The 22,398-nt window shown below is 31.7% G+C and overlaps 2 protein-coding genes across 3 annotated transcripts; one reads left to right on the top strand and one right to left on the bottom strand.

The window, feature by feature from the left end:
• The first annotated feature begins 1,024 nt into the window (after positions 1–1,024).
• LOC117930911 lies at positions 1,025–7,977 on the top strand. Its single transcript, XM_034851699.1, has 4 exons — positions 1,025–1,406; positions 2,068–2,262; positions 6,644–6,825; positions 7,411–7,977. The coding sequence occupies exons 1-4, from the start codon at positions 1,118–1,120 to the stop codon at positions 7,708–7,710; spliced, it is 966 nt and encodes a 321-aa protein (XP_034707590.1). The 5' UTR covers positions 1,025–1,117; the 3' UTR covers positions 7,711–7,977.
• Positions 7,978–13,694: 5,717 nt separating this feature from the next.
• LOC117931000 (GDP-mannose 3,5-epimerase 2) lies at positions 13,695–17,339 on the bottom strand. 2 transcript variants are annotated; one of them, XM_034851838.1, is made up of 7 exons: positions 17,239–17,339; positions 15,800–16,202; positions 15,539–15,632; positions 15,315–15,444; positions 15,016–15,148; positions 14,309–14,516; positions 13,695–14,095 (listed from the first exon to the last, which is right to left on the bottom strand). In XM_034851838.1, exons 1-7 carry the CDS (start codon positions 17,243–17,245, stop codon positions 13,940–13,942), a joined length of 1,131 nt encoding a protein of 376 aa, XP_034707729.1. In that variant the 5' UTR covers positions 17,246–17,339; the 3' UTR covers positions 13,695–13,939. The 2 variants fall into 2 exon arrangements, with proteins under 2 accessions (XP_034707729.1, XP_034707730.1); XM_034851839.1 differs by lacking the exon at positions 17,239–17,339 and having other exon boundaries at positions 15,800–16,209.
• Positions 17,340–22,398: the final 5,059 nt, after the last annotated feature.

Raw genomic sequence — 22,398 nt, 5'->3', positions numbered from 1 at the left:
GAGAGTATAAATGATAGAAGATCAACTTCTAACTATTGTACTTTTCTTGGAGGAAACCTTGTTACTTGGCCAAATAAGAAACAAAACATGGTGGCTAGGGTTAGTGTAGAACTTAAATTTAGATCGATTACCAATAGGATTTATGAAATAATGTGGATTAAAAGGTTGTTAAAAGATTTGAAGATTTAAAACTTTTCACCTAAATTTAGACATGTTTTAAAGCAATGAGATTCGTTGGGCATAGAACAAACAATATTTATATGGTTGAATACAGATCGTTACATAAATTATTATTATTTTTTATTTTTTAGAATTACAAAATAAGAAACCCCTGATAACAAAAATCAATTACTTCGTTTACGGATGTTTAAGATGAGTATCACTCAAATATACAATGGTTATCCACATTATCCATTTTCAAATATATAATTTTTATCAATAGAAATCAAGCAGCCTGGAATATCCTCGTTAATCCCTAGGAGAAAAAGTCAAATGATTAAAGTCGCATTCTTTCTTAGCATAGGCATGCATAGGACTATTGCTTTTTAGGGAGGAAAATAAACTTCATCGTCCGCGTCCTGAACGCGTAGTCATCCGACACAAATCATTGACCCCACCAAATCGCGGGTACTCTCTTGATCCTAAATCAAATATAATATCTTAAAAATAATCATTTAATAATACTGAAAATTTCAGTTACGTATTCGCTTTTTCCATTTATGAATTTAAACGGTTAAATTAAAATTATAATATTTATTAAAGGAATAATTAAGGAAAATAGTTTGTTAATGTGATTTTTTTTTTTAATAAAAAAAATTGGTAAGAAAAAGCCTATTTGCAAGCGAAGTGAATACCTTGTCCGATAACGCGGTACCAGACACGCATAATACCCGTAAGGCCCCTGGTTTCGTTAAGCTCAAGAATATGCTGCAGGACAAATTTGGTGTGGCAATTCCGAAATTTTGTTAAATTAAAAGGGCAATCAGGTAGAGGGAACCTAGAGTATGTATACGAACGAGAGAGAGGCCCAGAGTCCAGAGTCCAGACGAATTCAAATCTCAGTCGTCTCCCTAGAAAAACTAAATTCGAAACACAACTCTCTCTCTCTCTCTAGAAAATGGCCGACGAAGGGTTGACGATTGTCGACGGCGAAAAGCTCCGATTCGCCGATCTCTCTCTTCCGGAATCTGATGTCACCTTCACTGGTGCTCAACTCCTCGATGTTGCTGATTCGAAAGTTTCTTCTCTCTTAGGCGGTCTATCTTTGCCGGATACTGTGAAGTCTTCGGCGCTTAAACGACTCAACGTCGGCGATGTTATCAATTTCCGGTGCGCTGAACTCGATCGCGAAGAAGCTTCTTCTAAGTTCAGAGAGTATGTCATCGCGATCGCGGATGAACTGCAAGGTATTGTTTTGATGCTCCGCTTGATTGTTGAGAAAATGGAAGAAAGGACTGAAAATTTTGGGATCATGAGGAATGTTTTTTTTTTACCTTCTGAAGAAAAGAAAAGTCTAGACGAGTAAGCGTGACGGCATTGTTTGACTTGGTTTAGTTTTTCGTTTTATGTTCATATATGGCTGCTGGGAAAATGCAGGAAAGGAAAATGAATTAGAGTTTTTTAATCTTGGAGATCCGGTGAACTATAAGGTTTTTCAATTCATTTTACGGTTTCTGAATCCAATTGGGCTACTTTTCGTTGATGAGAAAATGTAGGAAAAGAAGAATTCACTGGTTTGAAATATTGCTCTATTGTTTAGTTGGGCTGAATCCTTTTTTTCCCCTAAGCGAAAGTTTACAACGGACTCTTGTACTGCAAACTCTTTTCTGTATTTCTATTGTTGTGTTTCTTGTTTCGTGTGGGATCAATTGAAGTTATTTGTGGTTATATTTGAAGCTAATGTTTATGATCCAGTCTATTGTTAGTTTGATATATTCTCTGAATTAGAAGTTTGGAATGGGCAAAACTTCCTTTGTTCCTTTTTTTTTTGGTTCATTTCATCAGTTCATTTCTTGTTTCTGATTTATGATTCAGGGAGAGTATGCTTATGTTTGAATTTGTAATTAGATGATCCAATTGTGGCGTCAGTTCTGGATGGGAACACTCTTCGACTGTTTTTAGAGGATGAAGATGATTTTGCAATGTTAGCAGAGAATCTATTTACTGAGTTAGATATTGAAGATACGGGAAAGATCAGTAAGAGTGAAATAAGGAATGCTCTTCTTCACATGGGAGTTGAAATGGGTATTCCTCCTTTTTCAGGTTTGCATTCATACCTCTATCAATCTTTGATGAAGCTTCTTGAATTTTTATATGTGTTTAATCCAAGTTAAATCTTCATTTGGACACAATGAATTGACTGGAATTCTACTTCTGTGGAATCTATATGTCCCACTTTCTCTATGGAATTGATTTGTGGATCTGGGGTCTAAAGAATTAAACATTGGATTCCAATTTAAGGGTATATAAAGCCAAATAAAAAAAAAAGAAAAGAAAAGACCAGTGGACTTTAGATTAGGGTCCAATTCCACTGACCAGTTGTGATATCTAACATTGAACGCGGGAAGAAGTTTGTGGATAGTATCCACATGGGAGGGAGTGGGTTGTTGCACCAATTCCATGCAACCAGATGCAACCTAACTGTAAATGCATGCATATTGTCCATGTTAACTGCCAATAATTCACTCTCATTTCTTGTTAGCATTTTGGTTGATAAGTATTATTATAATTATTCACTTATATTGATGCTTATGGAACAAAAAAACATCTTCCTAAAAAAAAGAATATTAATTTTGATCATTGCATCGTATTTAAATATAATCAGTGTGCATCAATGTAGTTTTTTGAGTATCTATTTTTGTTTTGTGCATATTTTTATCGTAAATTTCGTATGCTGTTCCCTGAGCTTGTTTTGGATTGGAATGGATTGTTGTAATGCTAGCTTGGTTTTTATTTATTATTTATTATTTTTAGTTTTAAAGAAAGAAGACATTTTTAAATCTTGAGCATAAACCTAATGCTAGAGGCATACACACTTGATTATGTGGAAAATAGAATTGAAATTGAAACCTGATATAAGTTACAGATCATAACACATGTGAAAATGAATAGTGTTTCGATACAATGAAAAGCTGAGTTTAAATGTTTTTTAAGCTGAATGTGAATTATGATGATAATGTCTATCATCATTGAACATATATATAAAACTTTCTGATATGCATAACTGTGTGGGGAAAACTGATAGGTAATTGCATTCCATTATTGTAAACATCACAAATTGGTAGTTTCAATTTTTCTTTGAGGCATTATAATAACATAATCTACGCATACACCTCTCTGGTTTGATTCAAATTTACAATTTTATGCAACATCTTTCATGAAATATGAACTTAACCATAGAAAATAGTTTAAGTGCAAGGAAGGAGGAGGCACACCTTGATGAAATTAATTTGAGAACTAAAAATTATTCTCATGAGGTGATTAAATTTGAAAGGTTGATAAAAATGACACAAGGATCTTCTAAGTCAAAGATAATTTTTTAGAATTTAAAAAAAAAAATGGTCTTCAATCTAGCATGCTGTTTTCAATGTGTGATGTTATAACTCTAACAGCACTGAAACCCTCTTAAAGTACAGTGAAAATCTGGAATTCCAGTATTCCAATGTGATTTTCAGTTGAAAGTTGAAACCAAAAGGTTCTGAGTGCTTTGACCAAAACAGAATTCAAATTTTGTTTCCTTGATGATAGGTTTCATGAAAAGCCATAATCACCTGTAATAGTTGTTCTCTAAGTCAAGTGATAGACGTATCATAACCCCATTACATGCTATAAAGTAGTTGATCCCACCCCTGGTGGTGTCATGAGTGCCTCAAGAAGTTCTAAATTCTTGGACTTTTTAAATTAAGCTTGCTCGATGTTATTTAATAGCATTAGTTCTAGAAGTGATTGGTGCCCATTGTTAAAATTGCAATGTCTAACATACAATTATTGGACAAGATTCTGAATAGCTTGATTTCTGAATAGCTGGAGGATTAGAGGTTCTAATATATTTTCATATCCTCTGTTTACATTTTTTAATTGTTATGATAAGAGTGCTTTATATTTAGCATATTTACTTCAAGCTAGAAGAATTTATTGTACCAAATTTCATGAGGCATATGCAGTGAGATATTATTAAGCAGTTCCTACAAAACTGTAGAAGGCAAAATGCATAGCCAGTCATGGATAAAAAGGCTAACATGATATTTTTGTAGTTATTATGATAAAAGTGCTTTATATTTAGCATATTTACTTCATAGTAGGACTTCCTGCACTAATTTCATGATGCATATGCAGTGAGATATTAAGCAGTTCCTACAAAGCTGTAACAAATAAAATGCATAACCTGTAATAGATAAAAAGGCCAACATGCTACATGAATCTTTCCATCAACTAGTCCAGAGTCAATTTTCAATTGAAATTCTAGGTCATCCACATAATTCAAGTCTCAAAGAAAAATGGAAGAAAATATACTGTTGTAGTCATATCAAGTTTTAGAAAAGAAATTTCAATTTTATGAAATTTATGCATTATTTATGTTCTAAGTCCAAAATTTCTTTGTAAGGCTGGCATTTGCTATAGCAGTTTTTGAAACAAAGACAGGATGGGGCAACTATTTGGAGAGGAAAAAGGGTTAAGTAGGAAAAATCCAGGTAGCAGGTGGTTGTGGGTAGCAAATCTATCTTGTGAGACAACTATTTTGCCTTCAAGCCGTAGAACTTTCACACACTAAAACGCAAGGCAAATTTTTGAAATTAGGCTTAACATTTTATACCATGAAGTCTACCCCAGTTTTCTCCTTAAATAGTGAAGACAAGTGACCTTTGAAATTCAATTATTAATTAGATGGTCTGACCCAATACCTTTTATTTTGGTTTCACTTTGTATTTGTTACCTTTCTTTGTGGAGCTTCTTCAAATGTGATGACCACAAACCTTTTGGAAGGTCTTGTACACTGTCTACACATTTTATTTTAGGATACGGCATCTGATAGGTAATGCTAACTATTTGGTGGTTAAAATCATTTGCGGTTCGAGGTTAGAAATATCTTGTAGACGGTTCAGAAACTTCAGGAAAATCTACCTACATCTTTTAATAAAAGGAAATGATACTAAAAGCCTAAGACATTGCAACTGTGATTTCATTGCATCAGACGAAGATGAACCATCATGCTATGTGGACTCCAAACTCATTTTAAAATATATGTGATGTTGGTGGTGATCATGCATCTAGTTTGGAAGCTGCCAGTCCTTTGTACCAGTGAACCAATTAATTTTGGCCATTAGACTGTTCCCATTGCAGCTTCCTGTTTTTGGGTTTCTGATAGGGATGTGTCAGTGACTTTCAGCATTTTTGCATGAATAGTCTGCATAAACACTGAACCCCGCTTCCATGGTTGACAAACCTACAAGTAATCATTGTACAAACACTTTGTGAACACTTCAGAAAAGCCATTTGCACATGACCATATATAACCCAGTGGTTATCAAGCTTGATCATAGGGATTGTTCTGATGTCACGACGAAGAATTGATCTTCTGTGTGGAGGTACAATCCTTTTCACACAGAATGATTTGTCACTAGCTTCTAATGACAGTATAATATTTCACATGGAGATGATAGTAATCCTAAGGAATAGGATTTACACTGCCAACATCTCTTATTTTTGGCTTGATTCTGCTCAGTTGGGCTGAGTGTTTTACAGTCAATACCTTGTCAACCAGATATATATGCTGTTTAAACTGAATTACTTTAGGATGGCTGTTAAATTGAATTAGGCTAAGGATGATAGAGCTGTTCTCTCTCTCTCTCTCTCTCTCTCTCTCTCTCTCTCTCTCTCTCTCTCTCTCTCTCTACAAATTTATGGAACTTGTAATTTTTCACTCTTTAAGTTTTCAGTTCAGTCTATTGCTGATCATTGTCATGGTAAGCGGCAAAAGTGTGATTTTTTAGTTCTATTATGCCACATACACTAGTTAATATAGTGTAGGTGCTTGGGCATCTTATATCTCTATGTATGTGATCTTGTTTCTCAATGTGTGTGATTCAGAATTTGTTTCTATGTGTTTCACGTTTCCATCCAATATAGGGACATAAGTGATCCAGAGTTGTCTATAGTTATTTTTTGCATTTGTTTTCATGCCTTAGTCTTTTACATCGACATCTAGTCTGCATAAGAGACCTAGAATTATGTCCATTCCACTTTCAGTGACCTGAGGCATTTCTGGGGATGAAGCTGCTAATTTTCTTCTTATTTTGTGGCTTCCAGTCCTCTTTTGCTGATTGAAGAGCATTTTGTTAATATGAGAATGTATTGAATCGTTATGGGCATCAGTACATTGATTTTAATATTTCTTTTTCATGGTACTCTATTTGATTTATAGTATCCTTCTGATTTCCTTACCTTCAGTGAAATCCTTGTTATGGGATTTTCTTGAGTTTTGTTGTCAAATGTCCCTATCTTCCCAGATTTGGAGCACACACACAGTTTGGTCCCCAATGCTCACCATCAACATGCTAATCTATAATGTAACTTTAAGTCTGTTCTCAGAAAGAAATTTTCCTCATAAAACGAAGTGAATAACATGGAAGGTGTGATTGAACAGAATTTCCTCTGCTCAATGACATCCTAAAGAAACACGGAGCTGAGGGGGATGAAGTGTTGGGTCAAGCACAATTTGCTGAACTTCTCCAGCCTGTTCTGCAAGAACTGGCAGAAGCACTTGCTGAAAAGCATGTTGTTGTCATCCAGGACATCAAGTTCAGTGATGGTTCTAAGCTAAGAAAGGTAGTTTAATCTCCCTGTTTTCTCCATTTTGATAAATATCCTTACATATAAGTATTTACAAGGAAAAATCATTCTCAAATTGCACATGCTGTATGGGAAAATAAAGGGCAATAATTCTTTGAATTCCTATTGACACTTGGTACTATTTCAAAATATTACATTTTTCTGACCTTTTTCCCCATCCTCCTTACCAGGCTGATGATGACAATTTTGGAATTCGTATTTTCCATTACAGATAATTTGTCCACCATTTCAAAGTTGGTAAATAATAGGGAAAATATTATTTATAATCCAGAAATTTCAAAATGATTTTGGATGAGGCAGGCAATGCAAAAAGGAAACATACTCTGTCATTTTAAAATTATTTGGAATAATGTGAGAAATTTGCAAGTAATTCAAACAATAGTTTCAATATTGGGATTGTTATCAATAGTACTTAAATTAAATGGGATTAAATCTCCTCTTAATTCAACTTCAGGTATGCTATAGTTCCGTGCTATTTTGAGAATTTGTTCTAAAATGTATTTTTCTGTAAGACTTATATTTTCTTTCTAAATTCTAACCATCTCTTGATAAATAATGCAGCTTTTGGGTGATAAGCAACAATTGAACAATGTCATAGAGCAGATATTGCTGGAAAAATACCGTGCAAAGGATGGACCAGGGAATACAAAACTAATAAGGGATTTCCTTGAGAAACATGGGAAAGTGTTGGGCTTGCCTCCACCAGAAGCCCATGAAGCCGTTTATAACGAGGTATTCTTGGCAGTAGATGACAAAAAGAATAACGAGGAGCTAGAAAAGGATGAGTTTGGGGCACTTGTGGAAGACATCCTTGAAAAATTTGCAGACGAGCTTGAAGCCAATCCAGTGTTTGATAACTGAGGAGGGCAAGTTGGTATACCATATATTACTCTAATCTGGTTCATAGAGCTTCTTGTGATTTTCACAGCCTTACATATTTTGAATTCTATGTTCATATATCTTTTTGCATATCAGTTAAATTTCATCATTCTCAAACAGTCAAACTACACTGTATAATTGTTGCTATAGAATCTAGACTGGTACTGATACCCATACTTGGGATGCCCTTTGAGTGGCTGGATGATTTTCTGCTTTCACTACCTTGCATTGATTTCTAAATTCTAGTTACCATTTTATTCATCAAAAACAACAAATTGGAGTACAGATTGTGGTTATGTCAAAAGTTTTTTTCTGGGAGTGGAGCTGAAACTTGTGCTTTCTAGTTTGTTTGTAAGCTCCAAGAATATTCTCCACTCTTTTAATTTTTAGCTGAAGGCCCAACTTTCCTATTTCATGTAACTCTTTAGATTGTTTTTGTGGTTGGTTGAGAACAGTTTTCCAGTGAAAAAGCCTGGGCAATAGGATTGACTTAAGAAAATTCCGACAACAAATTCAAGTACTTAAGATAGATTTTATAATCTTTTTAACTTTCTAGCCAAGTATCCAAAAAGATGTATCCAAGCATGAAGCCTCCAGCGCATTCTGTTGGAGCCCAATCCAAGCCCCCAAGTGTGCGCGTACAGGGAGCGTCCCTTATTAAATATAGCATCAGTGTGGGATTCATTTTCACAAAGATATGAAAAATCACCCCAAAAGCATACTATCAGGACTTTAACCCTGTTTAAGGCCCTTGCCACTACACCTATGCTGCTTTTTAGTTTCATAAAATGCATATATATATTAATTAAAATAAATTATTGTAAATAAGTTAAATTTAATTATGGTCATTAAATACAAGAAAATAATAAATTTATAAATTAAATTATTAACATTTTTAAATAAAAAATACTTTTATTGTTATAACAAAGTAATAGAAGACAAAGAAAACAAGAAAGAGATGATGGAATGCACAGGAAAAACTAAATAGATTTTCATCAGAGGTCTCTCCCACAAAAAGATATATATGGATGATCTCTCATATTTTATAATATTCTCCCTTGGATGATTATAAGAATATGGTAACTGTTTCATAAAAAACCTTGTCAGTAAAACCTAGTAGAACAAAACCTGAACAAAGGAAAAAAGAGTGTAGTATATCCATATTAGTTTTCTCCCCATTTTATAGACACAATCATGATTTCTTCAACTCTTCAATTGGTAGATTTCTCAATCTCCGCATTCCGATGTCATACCTTGTGATCAAAGGTATAACAGTAAAACATTTTCAATGTGGTTGAAGGTAACGCCTTTGTGAATAAATATACTAGATTATTGCATGATTGAATCTATTGAACATCAATTTCACATTTATCTTGGAGTTTGTGAGTATAGAAGAATTTAAGGGAGATATACTTATTCTGTCACTTTTTATGAATCCTCATTTAATTTGTGCAATACAAGCAACATTATCTTCTTATTATTTGGTTGCATTGCCTCAGATGAAAGGTAGTTCACATGTTTCTTGAATTGGTTGAATATTGACCTTACACATTTATGACTTACTTTATGAATTGCAAGAATTTCTTAATGCTTTGAAGAAAGACTACCATTATTTGTTTGACTGATCTCCAAGATATTGTCATACCACCATAAGTAAAGACATATCCCATTTGAGATCGAGCTTAATAAGGATCTAAAAGATATCCTGCATCTGTATATCCAATCAATTGTGATTTTAATTCTTTTGAATAATATAAGCTCATGTCATTTGTTCCATTAAGATATCGTAATATATGTTTAATCGCATTCCAATGCCTTCTAATTGGGGCAAAACTGTATCTTGCTAGCAAGTTGACAAAGAATGTTATGTCTGGTCTAGTACAATTTGCAAGATACAGTAGTGCATCAATTGCATTAAGATATGGTACTTCTAAACCAAACAATTCTTCATTTTCTTCCTTAGGACGAAACGAGTCTTTGTTCACTTCAAGTGAATGAACAACCATGGGGAAACTAAGTAGATATGATTTGTCTATATAAAATCATTTTAATATTTTCTCTATATATGTTGATTGATGGACTAATATGTCATTTGAACAATGCTTGATCTGCAAGCCAAGATAATATCTTGTTTTCCCTAAATCTTTCATTTCAAATTCCTTTTTTAAATAATTGGTTGTTTTTGTGAGCTTTTTCAGGAGCCCCTATAAGGTTCAAATCATCTACATATACTACAATTATTGTAAGCCTAGTTTCTGATTTCTTGATAAAAACACATGGGTAAATTGGATTATTCACATATCTTTCTTTTAACAAATACTCACTCAACAATTATACCACATGTGTCTGGATTGCTTTAATTCATATAGGGATTTGTAGTTTGATTGAGTACATATTTTGAGGCTTTAGATTAGTTGTTTCAAGCAATTTGAATCCTTCAAGGACTTCCATATATATGTCAGTATCTATAGGCCCATATAAATAAGTTGTAATAACATCCATGAGACAAATTTCTAGTCCTTCAAAGACTATTAAACTTATCAAGTATCGAAATGTGATTGTGTTTATTATAGGAGAATAAGTTTCCTCATAGTCTATACTAGGTCTTTGAGAAAAACCTTGAGCAACAAGTCGAGTTTTATATCTTATGATTTCATCATTCTCATTTCACTTTCTCATAAAGACCCATTTATATCCAATAGGCTTTGTGTTTCCAGGTGTTTAAACTACAAATCCAAATACCTCTCATTTTGCTAACCAGTTTAGCTCTATTTAGATTGCTTCTTTCCATTTTGGCCAATCATTCCTTTTTTGACTTTCATCCACAGGTTTGACAAATGAATATTAAAGTTTTGGCATGATCTTGCCGAGATGTGTCATTTCCTTCCTTAATGGTATTTCCAAGATTCATCACATTTGGATGAATTTTAGTATCCAAAACCCAAGATAAGTAGTTCTTGCTCGAAATATCGAAGGCAATAAATTCAAGCTTTGCAAGATTTGACATTATCTTGAAAACTATATGTGAGAAAGAAAAGAGAAAAATCTTTCTATTTCTTTTGCAAAGTCTATTCGTGTTGATAACATGTTCTAACAAAAGAAAACAAGAAAGAGATGATGGAATGCACAAGAAACACTTAATAGATTTTCATTAAGGGTTTCACTCTTTTATAGGAAGTAACAAAATCATACTTTTTTTTAATTTTTAAAATCAATGAATATAAATATATTTAAAAAATTTAAGATCATTTTTAAAAAGAAAAAAAAAATGATAAATATTTATTTAACATACCTATCTCAATTACACTTACAAAATAACTTTACCATGTGTATTCTTACTTATCTTTTTTTTAAAAAAAAAAAAAATTTTTAAACATTTCAATGAATTTTGAACAATTTTCATTCTATTTATATTTTTGTCATAATATCCACCGATATTACCAATATATTTGTATTTATGGATATTTTCATCTTTGGTATGACTTAACTACTTAATTTAAGTCATTAAATATATTAAGTATGTTTAATAAAAAAAATATTGCATTAAAAAAAAATTTTAAGTATTAAGTTAAAATAGTTAATCCACTAATGACAATATATCTTAAAATTATGATTTTACATCTATGTCTCATTTTTTATAATAAATATGTAATAGTTATCTTATATATCTATAATGCTTTAAATATGGATATTTTATCTGTTAATTTTTTTAATTAATAAAAATAAATTTGAGTTAAAATTAATGAATTAGATATTAATTAAAATTAACAAAAGGTAATTATATCAATTCGATAATTTAAAATAAATTATAAATTAATTTTATCAAACAACTTTAATACTAAAAATAAATAATAAATAATAAGTTTTAAACCAATAATTTAAAAATAATTTAATTTAAAATTACTTTACATCATTAAATAATAAATATTTAATTTAATTTAATTTAATTTTAAGTCATTATCAAGTGGTATCCATAATTCTTTCTTTCTGTTGTTGTTGGTTGAAGTTTTGGTAGTTGGTTTGTTGCCTTTTTCAAGCGCTGGAAAAAGGGTCTCCCGTGATTTGATTTTGGATGCTATTGTATTTCCTTTCCGAGTGTTGATTCTTGCCAGATAGGGAGTGAGTATTTGTTGGGGACTCCCATTCAGCTTAGGTGGAGTGGAGTTTTTTGGCGCCTTCAAAATTGAACCCACCCTCTATTTTAGACATGCCCTTGGCTAATGGGTGACATTTGAGGATCCCATGAGATATGTTTACACTATGTTCCCCGATCCCTTACCAAAATAAAGCACCAGAAAACGACTTTGCCTTTGCTTATTGTGCTTTATTCATTGCAATTTCTAAGTGGGGAGTCCAAAATTTATTGTCTTTACCATTGCCAACCTGTTTCTCTTGTCTTTTATGGTCCCCCAATGCCCATTTGGAAATAAGGGTGTGATTTTGGACATATAATTTTAGACACATGTGATTGCATTTAGCATCAAGCATGTGAGAATGGGAACAATATAGACCCATCTAGTGGGTACCACTAGTCACTTATTTGCTTAATGTGCACAATTTTTTATACCCAATTGCTTTGATTATGTTTATGTTTCGTCAAATAAGTTCGGCTTATTCATTATCAAACGTATTCTAAGTAATGAAAGGACGAGAAATGTGAACATCAAGGAGTTAAAAATGGAAGTTGTGATTAACTAGGAATTTCTAAGGAAGATCAATCATGCCAAAATTTTGACTATGGTGATCACTTTTCACCATCATCTCCCTTGAGCCAGCCAATGTCACTTCCTTGCTATTGATCCGACTCCTCTTGCACCATTTCAAAATGAGTGTCTCCATGTTCACCCACTAATATCCCAACTTCTCCCATCTTTTTAAGGTTTTTCTTTTTAGTATTTCCATGGCATCCGTTAATTAAAATGGCACAAAACCCCTGCCATCCCACTTTCTCAAATGCCCAAAATTATAAACCAAATATTAAAAAAATTAAAGGCTATTGTTGTGCACCACCATGGCTAGCCCATCATCCATGGCACTGTTGCCATAGTTGCAAGCAGCATGGGAAAAATTGAAGGATGAAGAAGGATAATGTGGAGAATAGGGTAAGTTTTGGGAGATGGTCTTTAAACAGATGAGTGAAGTTACCATCTGTTTAGGTGGGCATTGTCAAAAAATGGACTTGAAATAAGAAATAGGAACATTTCACAGATCTTAAATATTGCATTTGAAACACATCAGCGATCACCATCACCATCACCATCATCATCATCCCTATATGTTTCTCAGCCATTTAGAAGCCAATGTCCATGCTACACCCTCTCACCCATCCCCATCCCTCCACAATTTCTAATTCTCACCATACAACCACTCAACTGCACTTATCTCTCTCTCATCCTCTGGGGTTGCCCTCTCAACCCGCGGGGCAACACCTCTTTGCCCTATACAATGCCTCACCTACTTATCAACAGTTCTGTCAGATTCAGCATTAAAAAAGGGTCGAAAAGGATGACCCACCCAAAGGGAAGTTGTGCTGGCCAAATGCGAGTAGCACCACAAAAAATACCACAAGAAGAAAAAACACATTTCAAAGAATATACTCAGAGGATATCCACGGTCCCAAAATCAATGTCACTTCAACAAGTGGGCTAAGTTAAATGAGAAAATTCCAACTCATAAATAAATTGATGATTGTGGTGAGGGAATAGGATGATTTGTGGTCTGGCATGGCTAACATGTAACCATCCAAGGACCACATAGGGAGACCCACTGCACTTTTCTTTCCACCTTTTAGATGGGGGCAAAAGGCAAAGAAAAAGCACAGGACAATCAACATGTGTTGGATCTAGAAAGGAAGATGATTGGAATGAAAGCACCCAAAGTGCAATATTCACCAGATATCATGAGACCCAGCCAAGATCTAGTACTATAGGTGATAAATAAAATTGTCATTCAGAATCAAGCAATGCTTTAGGGAATAGGAAATTTTATTCAGAAGGTACCATATCACACTACAATGGAGCATCACTCTGAAAAGCTAAACAAAATAAAATGGGAGAACAGAAGTTCCCTTGTACAGATGGACTGAAACAGACTGAAATAGTAGCCATGGAACCAGGAAGATGCTATAGATATCTTATCATTTCAATGGAACATGGTAGCTGATAGTAAGCTTTTATGGCATAAGCTACCAGAAATGTTGGCCTCAACAGCTTCACTCTTTGCCATCAGCAGCACGAAGTGAGCCTAGCTGAACCGGGGCTTGGGTACCCACCACCTTGGATGACCCATAAATAGACAGATCAATGCCCTGACCTTTCTCTTTCTCAATCTGTTCCTTGATCCAGAAGTATGTAATTCTCAGCCCATCCTACAGAACAGTAGATTCAAATATGGCTTGATTAAATAGGAAGTTGCAGGAAAACTAGGCAAGTAAATCATCAAGGCATGACTATGAACTTCAATGACTTTCATAAAGCTTCCACATATACACTTGGCTTGTAAGACTGACCCATTGCATAATCCAAATCATAAGTTAAAAAAACCTCGTAATAAGGCAAGCGGTGTCGTGTTATATAAGTACCTTCAATTTCATTGTTGGAGCCCAACCGAGCTTCTCTTTGATCAGCGTGTTGTCTGAGTTACGACCACGCACACCCTCTGGGCCTGGAATGTGATGGATGGGAAGGTTCTTGTTCTCAAAGCTGAGAACAATCTCGGCCATCTCATTCATGCTAACCATCTCATCACTTCCAATGTTCACTGGCTCCCGGAAGTCTGACTTTGTCAGCCTAAACACAAATTGGAGCCAAGATGGTAATCAATGAGAACACTGAAGGATATGGATTTCAATTTGAAGAAATAATACTATTTTTTTCAACAGTTTGAATCATAATTTAATGAGTTTATCTTTCCTTTTTCAGAAAAAGGGAACAGATTTTTTCCCCTTAAAAGAAGAAAAATAGAACTTGCTAAGGAGCATGTATTCCTTTTTATTTCTAAAACAAGCAAAAATTCCTTTCCCCATGAAATCCAGAGAGCATTGACCAGACAAGTTCAATGCTTGTCCCCGAGTCCCCCAGATTCAAGGAAATATTAGTCAAGAGATACTACAACAGTACAAAAAGACGCACTCAAGAGCCTTCTCAGAAGTTTAATAAGTACACTGATTTAAAGGAGAATCTCATTATTTTATTTCCACTTCTGAACTATGAAAGATTTGTGGAATTTGAAATTATGTCAAACCTAAGAACCTCAAAATGAAAAGTGAGTTTCGGTCACATTGCTCACCTGAGAACACCTTCTACACATTCATCAATGAAGGTGAAAGAACGAGTTTGAAGTCCATCTCCCCACATCTCAAACTTGTCGGTGGAAGTGAGAGCCTTTCGGCAAAAAGCAGCAGGAGCCTTCTCTCTCCCACCTACGACAAATATACCAAAACGACAAAATTACTAAGATCCAAAAATATGATTTAAAATTTAAAGCGGGCTTAAACCTCTCTGCACTTGGCTCCCTACCATTGACGGTGACCAAGAGACAAAATCACGAATACATGTAGAAAATCACCATAACTTTTAAGAGCATACCTTTCCATGTTCCAAAAGGTCCATAAATGTTATGGAATCTTCCAATGCGACATTCAATTCCAAAGTCTTTGGTATAGTGCTTACACAACTCCTCCGTAGCAAGTTTCTCCAATCCATAAGCATCTTGAGGCTAAAAAACAAGCAGAAAAAATAAATTCTCCCAAATGATTTACAAATAAAAAATTCAAGCTGATGCCACATTTCTGAGCATTAAACTAACTAACCTCTGCAGGCCATGCATCAGACTCCTTCAAGCTCACATTAGTTTCCAACTGCTTAAATTCAGGGTAGATGCAAGCACTAGAGGCATAGAAGAACCTGCACAATGTGGACTAATCAGATATTAGAGAATTCTCAGAACCAGAAAAATTCATTAGTAAATTTACGTCTCCTAGACAGATAAATGCTGAGTACATGAAACCAATTTTCATATCAAATGGAGAACTTAGTCAAAGCCAGGATAGAACAAATTGAAGACAACAAACCTCTTAACCCCATTGATCCTAGAAGCCTCAAGCATGTTGAAGCTGATCATTGTGTTATTGTACATAATAACTGAATGGTTGGACTGGATGAACCCCATTCCACCCATATCAGCAGCAAGGTTAAACACATGGTCAACTCCAGTAGTGACCTTCAAGCAGTTATCCATCACCCTGAGATCAACAAGATGAAATTCATGACAGAACATATCTTCAGTCATGTGCTCGTTCTTCTTCCAGTCAGAAGCAATAATGTAGTGGCCCTCGGTCTTCAGACGCCGAGCAATGTGAGAGGCAATAAAACCACCAGCACCAGTGATTGAAATCCGGAGCTTTTCAGATTGCCAGTATGGTTCCCTCTCAAGCTCCCCGTAGGTGTACGCACCATAAGTGGTTCCATCGTTACTTCCCATTCTGTAGTAAGTCAATTAATCAGAAAAGCCCGAAGAGCTTACAAGCACCAATAGATCAATAATGTCCATCTTCCATTACCTACTTAAGATAGCTAAATTAAACATATAAAGCCGGGAAAATAAATAGATAATATTAACAATTAATTCATGAAGGAAATGGCAACCCAATCCTTGCAATCTTAATGCAATTCTGTTTCTGTAAACAAAAATTTAATAAATAAATATACAAACAGCAGTAGGAGACACTGATATGAGAAACAGAATCAGAATCAGAATCAGAATCTGAATCTCAAACAGACACCATGATATATATACAAGGAATAAATATATTACTGAAAACAAACCAACCCAATTTTAAAATTTGAACAAAATCACACCAAAATAATCATAAAAACAGAATCCAGAAAAGGTTGAATGAACACCAAGAAAATATAATTTAGAAGTGACAATTGCATCATGTCTTTCACATGGGTAACCATAAATTAGAGAGCAAATACTAAATAATAATCCAGAGCCAACAACTCCAGATGAGCAACACACTCACAATAATAAAATAATTAAATAAACATATTCCATTAAATATACCAACAATGGCATGAAAAAAAGAATTTGTCATTCTGGTTAGCCCAAGAAAAAAAAGGGGGGAAAAGCACTGAAAAAGGTGAAATTTCTCAGAAATTGAACTTAGCAGATGAACAAAATTAACACTTTGAGGAAGTTTTCTTCAAGAACCTTCAACTGATGTTAACAGAGGTTGTGATGTCACCACCACAAACGCATCATGAGAAACCCCCATTGAAAAAAAAAATGTACAAAATTCCTTACAAAGATGAAGCAGAAAAACAGAGGATAAAAGAAAGGGACCCAGAGAAGCATGAAATCAACAAATTGAAAGAAACCCACCAAAATTAAAACCCTAACAGAGGCCATCCAAAGAACCCAGAAGAAAACTTTCAGAGACATCATGCACACACAAACAACAAGAACATTAGCATTGAGAAAACAGAGAAACTAAAAGAAACCCATTACTTCCCATTCTCAAGATTTAGAAGAAGAAGATAATGTGGAAGCTCTCAAGGGAGTGAATGGTTGTGAGGGTGTATGCTCTTGTAACGCCTCTCTTATATGCACGCCCTTCGAGACACATTTCAGAGAGCGTCGCTTTGCGAGAGTCTATCAACCCAAAGTAGGAAATATTACTAATTTTAACTTCTTTTTTTCTACAAAAAATTAATTTTTTTATAGTTTGATTTTAAATTAAGTTGTATATTGAATTTAAGATAATTTTTCTTATTGAATTTAAGATAATTTTCTAACATGATTTTCTACTTTTAAAGAAAATAAATTTTATTTTTGTTAATTTTAAAAACTTTTACTTCAATAATTTTATTTTCTAGAGGAGTGGAAAAAAAGTTGTTTTTATACACTTATATAAAAAAAATCACAAATTAAAAATTTCAAGTTTATAAAATATAAATTTTAAATAATTATTTAAAAAATAATTAACATTTAAGGCTTTTTTTTAAGTCCAAATGTATTTACTTTTAAGGATATATATATTACCTTTGAGCATTCTAAATACTATATTTTTTTAATTATTTTTAAAGGGTTTATATTTTTTAATTATTTTCAGATGAGCATATAAAAACATTTTTTTTTAATGACAAAAACAGGTTTTTATTCACAATTATTGGGTTCTAAGGCCAAGTAACAAAACCAAAAAATAAAATAAATTTAGTACATTATTTATTAATTTTTGAAAAAAAAAGTTAAATTTAAATAATTTTTTATGATATAGAAATAGGGTTAAGTTTTCATATTAATAAATTTTTTCATTTATAATTTTATTCAAATATTAATTATAAATTAAAATCATAATAAGACTTGACGTGGGATAAAGTTAATTTCAACGAGACCCTGTAGTGTAAATACACTAAGTTACTACAAGTTTTAAGTTTCATATATTAACATTCTTTCATATATAAATTTTATAAATACTCTTATCTAAAATATTTTTACTTAAAATCTCTTCAAAAAATAAATCTAATAAATAGAATAAATTAATAAGGGTGTTAATTAAAGAAATTTTAAACCTATGACAGCTTAGTGTATTTACGCTAAAATTGAAGGGTGTGAATGAAATAAATATGGTATTTTTGGGAAATAATATAAAGACCCATAAATCATATGGCAAGTGACACTGTTTGCAGGTGGGTATTGGACTTACTTACCGGGTCACGTGGGCAAAACATGGCCAAGGGGCAGTGGGGCCTGGAAAGGAAGATTCCCAGAAAGAGTGCTGAAAGTGACATCTGTGTCTTCCAACCACCAAGAAATTACTTGGAAAATGCCTTCCCAATTGTACAATGAGATGAAATTTTTTCTTTTTCTTCTTTTTGATGGAGTTGTTATGAAAGGGAATTAATAATAAAAAAGGGATATGAAATTATTAAAAAATGGTGTTAGGTTTTGTTATGGCCAAATGTTAGGTTGATTTTGTATTGGATTTGGTTGGGATGGAGCAGCAATACATGTAATTTTGCTCAAATTCTTACCTACTTTTTGTCATCTTTGTGAAATTCTTGTTTACTGATCCCACATAGATGGGGGTGGGTCATATTTGGGTTTGATTATCTTTGCATCCCCAAAAATTTGGAAAATGGGTTTGGGAGGTTTGGGTTAAAAATGGGCCTTTTAGTAATAAAAGCATATATTTGGGATCTATTTTAAAATTTTTATTTACAATAGTCTATTTGTATTTAATGTCTTATTTTTAATTTTTTTTGAAAAAAAATATTTGAAATCATATTTTGTTTTTATCTTTCTTATTTTAGTAGAAGTCATATTTTCAAATATCAATTTGATCCCAAATTTGAGTTTCTGAGTTATATTTCATAATATCTTTCGGATAGGTTTTTGTTTTGACTTTAATTTGAAGTTGAATATGAAGTCAAAGTCATATTTTTTAAAGAATAATACTATTATGGTAAAAGTTGGATTAAATATGAAAGATTTTTTTAAATAAATTAAAATAATTTTTTTTTATAAAAAAGCAATATTGTTACTAACTTTATAATTAATATGTATAAATACTTTTCATGAAGAAAAAAAAACGATTTTTAATTTCTCAAAAATGAACTCAAATAATACCAACTATGAACTTAACAGAAATATTTAAAATTGTACCTCCTATAAAGATTATTCCAGAATAAATGGAAAAAATGTTTTTAGATTTTAAGTAGTGAATTCATACCGGGTCTAAGTGATTGATCGATGGATGGAAAGAACAATTTCACCGTATTGTTTGTTTTTATTACTTTTGGATAAAGACAACTTACTTTTAAGCTTCATATGTTTATTCTTTTTACTATTTTTTAATATATTACTTATTTCTAAAAAATATTTATTAAATAGAAAAAGTTAAAACATTTAGTTTTTTTTTTAATACTAAAAGTTACTTATTGATTTTTTTTTATTTCTTAATATTTAATAAAAATAAAATATTTAAAAAATAAATATTTTAATACTTAATTACTATGAAATTTTAAATTATATTTAGAATTAAGTAAAAAACAAACAAACAAACAAACACCATCTTACTCATTGATTGCAAATTATAAACCGTTAAAAAGAGTTATGGATGAAATGAGTTTATTGAAACCACTCAAAATTAATCATTTTATAATAATTAAAATGAATAAATATATCCTTATATTTATGCCTCCCCAGTGCATCATTTTGAAAAATAAATTAACTATAATATCAATGAATTCCAATTTCATTCTTTAGAGTCTAAGAAATCAGAGAATGAATCAATTGCAACTTCATATTTTCAGAAAACTAACTTATTTGTAAGTACATTTAGCACACAACTCTATTAGAATTTGATGAGCTTCAACTGCAATTCCCAATCATTTCTCCCCATGTTTTATTTATTTATTTTGGAAGTAACTTTCAGTAAAAAAAAAAAAAAACAAAAAAAAAAAATTATTGTTAGTCTTTATCAAAATTTGAACATGTTTGAATTCCACTTCAGTTATTGAATCTTAATTTTATAATTTTAAGTGTTAGCTTTAATACTAATTATTGTGTCAGTGGAAGCGTTAATTCAAATATATTAAAAGAAAAACACAAAAAATAAAGCAAACCATATAAAAGGAACTCGAGATTTTAATATAGTTCAATCAACCATACCAACTTTTATTGATGAATATGATAGAAGATATTACAGAGGGAATAAAAAAAAAGTACAATTATCGGGTCTTTTTCAATCTTCATCTTAAATTATGAATAATTGTGTTTCTCACTCTTTCTCATATCTACATCCTAATAAACCCTCTTACTTCATTGGGTATTTCTCGTTCTTCTTCACATTTTTTTCTTATAACTTTTTTCCTCTCATGACATAGAACATTTATAAAGATATTCTCATTAACTTTCCTTATTTTATAAAAAATCTAATTATAATTAGGTATAAGTTAGAAAATATTCTATATAATATTCTTTTTATGAAAAAAAAAAAAAAAAGCATATTCCAAATAAGAATTTGAGAGAACATCCCAACATTAAGATTATTTATTATTAACAAAATTCTATTTTCCACCATAATGGTTCAAATTGATCTGATTTTACAGCCATGGATTCTTGGTTTTAAAGCTATTTTTCTTATGTGATACCAATTTTACTCCATTCATTTTGTTTGGTAATAACTACCACTAAGGAAGTTGTCAAATGGTTGTCATTTAAATACAAATATACAAATCATTTTTCTATGCAAGTATTTGTCTTATTATTGTTTTCTTTAATTGTTTTATTGCACCCCATAAAGTAATAAGCAATTTGGGTGGTGATAGGATTTGAATTCTTATTTAGAAGCATGGATTAGTAGAAAGATACTGGATTTTCTTTATGAGATGGGGTGGACCACATTTATGGACAGAGAAGAGTTGAGTAATATTCAAAAAAAGGGGTAGGTCCATTTTTAAATGTTTTTTAGAACCCAAATTTTATCAGTTAAGATTGAAAATCACATAAAAAAAATCATTGAATCCATTTAACAATAAGACCTAACTAACCACTTTTACCAAAAGATTGGATTATAAATTTGTATAACTTTTTTATTTCAATTTTATCACTTTTATAAAATAAAGAGTTTTGTTGTTGAATATTTTCTATAGGAGTCATTGAAGACCGAAATTTGAAAATTTAATCCTTTATCTTTTTTTACTATCATTTTGATAAAAATACCCTTATTTTTTCTTGTAAAAATAATTTTTTTTCTTTTATAACATGCCTATAAATACTTAAAATAATCAAGGGCGTTTATGTAAAAAAATGAGTTACTCTTCAGACAAAAACATGAGAGGTATTAAATTCACAAATATGAGGATTATTTCATTCCCTTTTAACCAATTAATTCTAAAATTTAACTTCTTTAAAATTAAATCACTTATTTTAAACCAAAACATTTTATTATTAAATTTTTTTGGTACCATTATATATATTTTGATAATTATATTTCATTTTTTTAATTCTCTAATTTAATAAAATTAAAACTCTAAATAAATTCTATTTAATTTATTTATAAGAATAGTCATTTTTCTAAATTTCTTATTTATATAGTTTTAGATAAATAAAAAAACGAAGAAAAAATTACAATTTAAAATATAAAAACCTTTTTATATTATTTATTTATTTATTGTATTTTTTCTTTCATTATAAATATATATTGTGGTAATTTATTGAAATTTTCTTTAATATTTTGATAATTTATTATATTTATGAAGTTATAAATTTTCATTAATATAATTAAATGATTATTTATTTATTTAATCTAGCAAGTTAGTTGTTCTACATTATATGGTTGTTAATTTTGTATGTTATTCATGTAGTATGATTGCAATATGCAGGTGAGATTATTGCACACTGTTTGATAGTATGACAGCTACTAGTAAAAAGGATGAAAGGTGAGGGTTCACAATCAATTAATAATTGACAAAAATGAAATGAGAAAAGCCTAATGGACTTAGTATAAAAGACCAACAAAAAAATTAGATGAGATGGAGTCATTACAAATGTGGGACCCATTAACATGATTTGATTTCTTTTAATGGGGTGCAATGGGTGCATTTGATGGATTTCCCATTCATTCTTCTATGCTTTTTAACAATCAAGTGTCACATAGGAATA

This window comes from Vitis riparia, chromosome 14, assembly GCF_004353265.1.
Source record: "Vitis riparia cultivar Riparia Gloire de Montpellier isolate 1030 chromosome 14, EGFV_Vit.rip_1.0, whole genome shotgun sequence".
Taxonomy (NCBI): Eukaryota; Viridiplantae; Streptophyta; class Magnoliopsida; order Vitales; family Vitaceae; genus Vitis; species Vitis riparia.
Note: the sequence above shows the minus strand (reverse complement) of the source record. Positions and strands in the feature narration are given on the sequence as shown.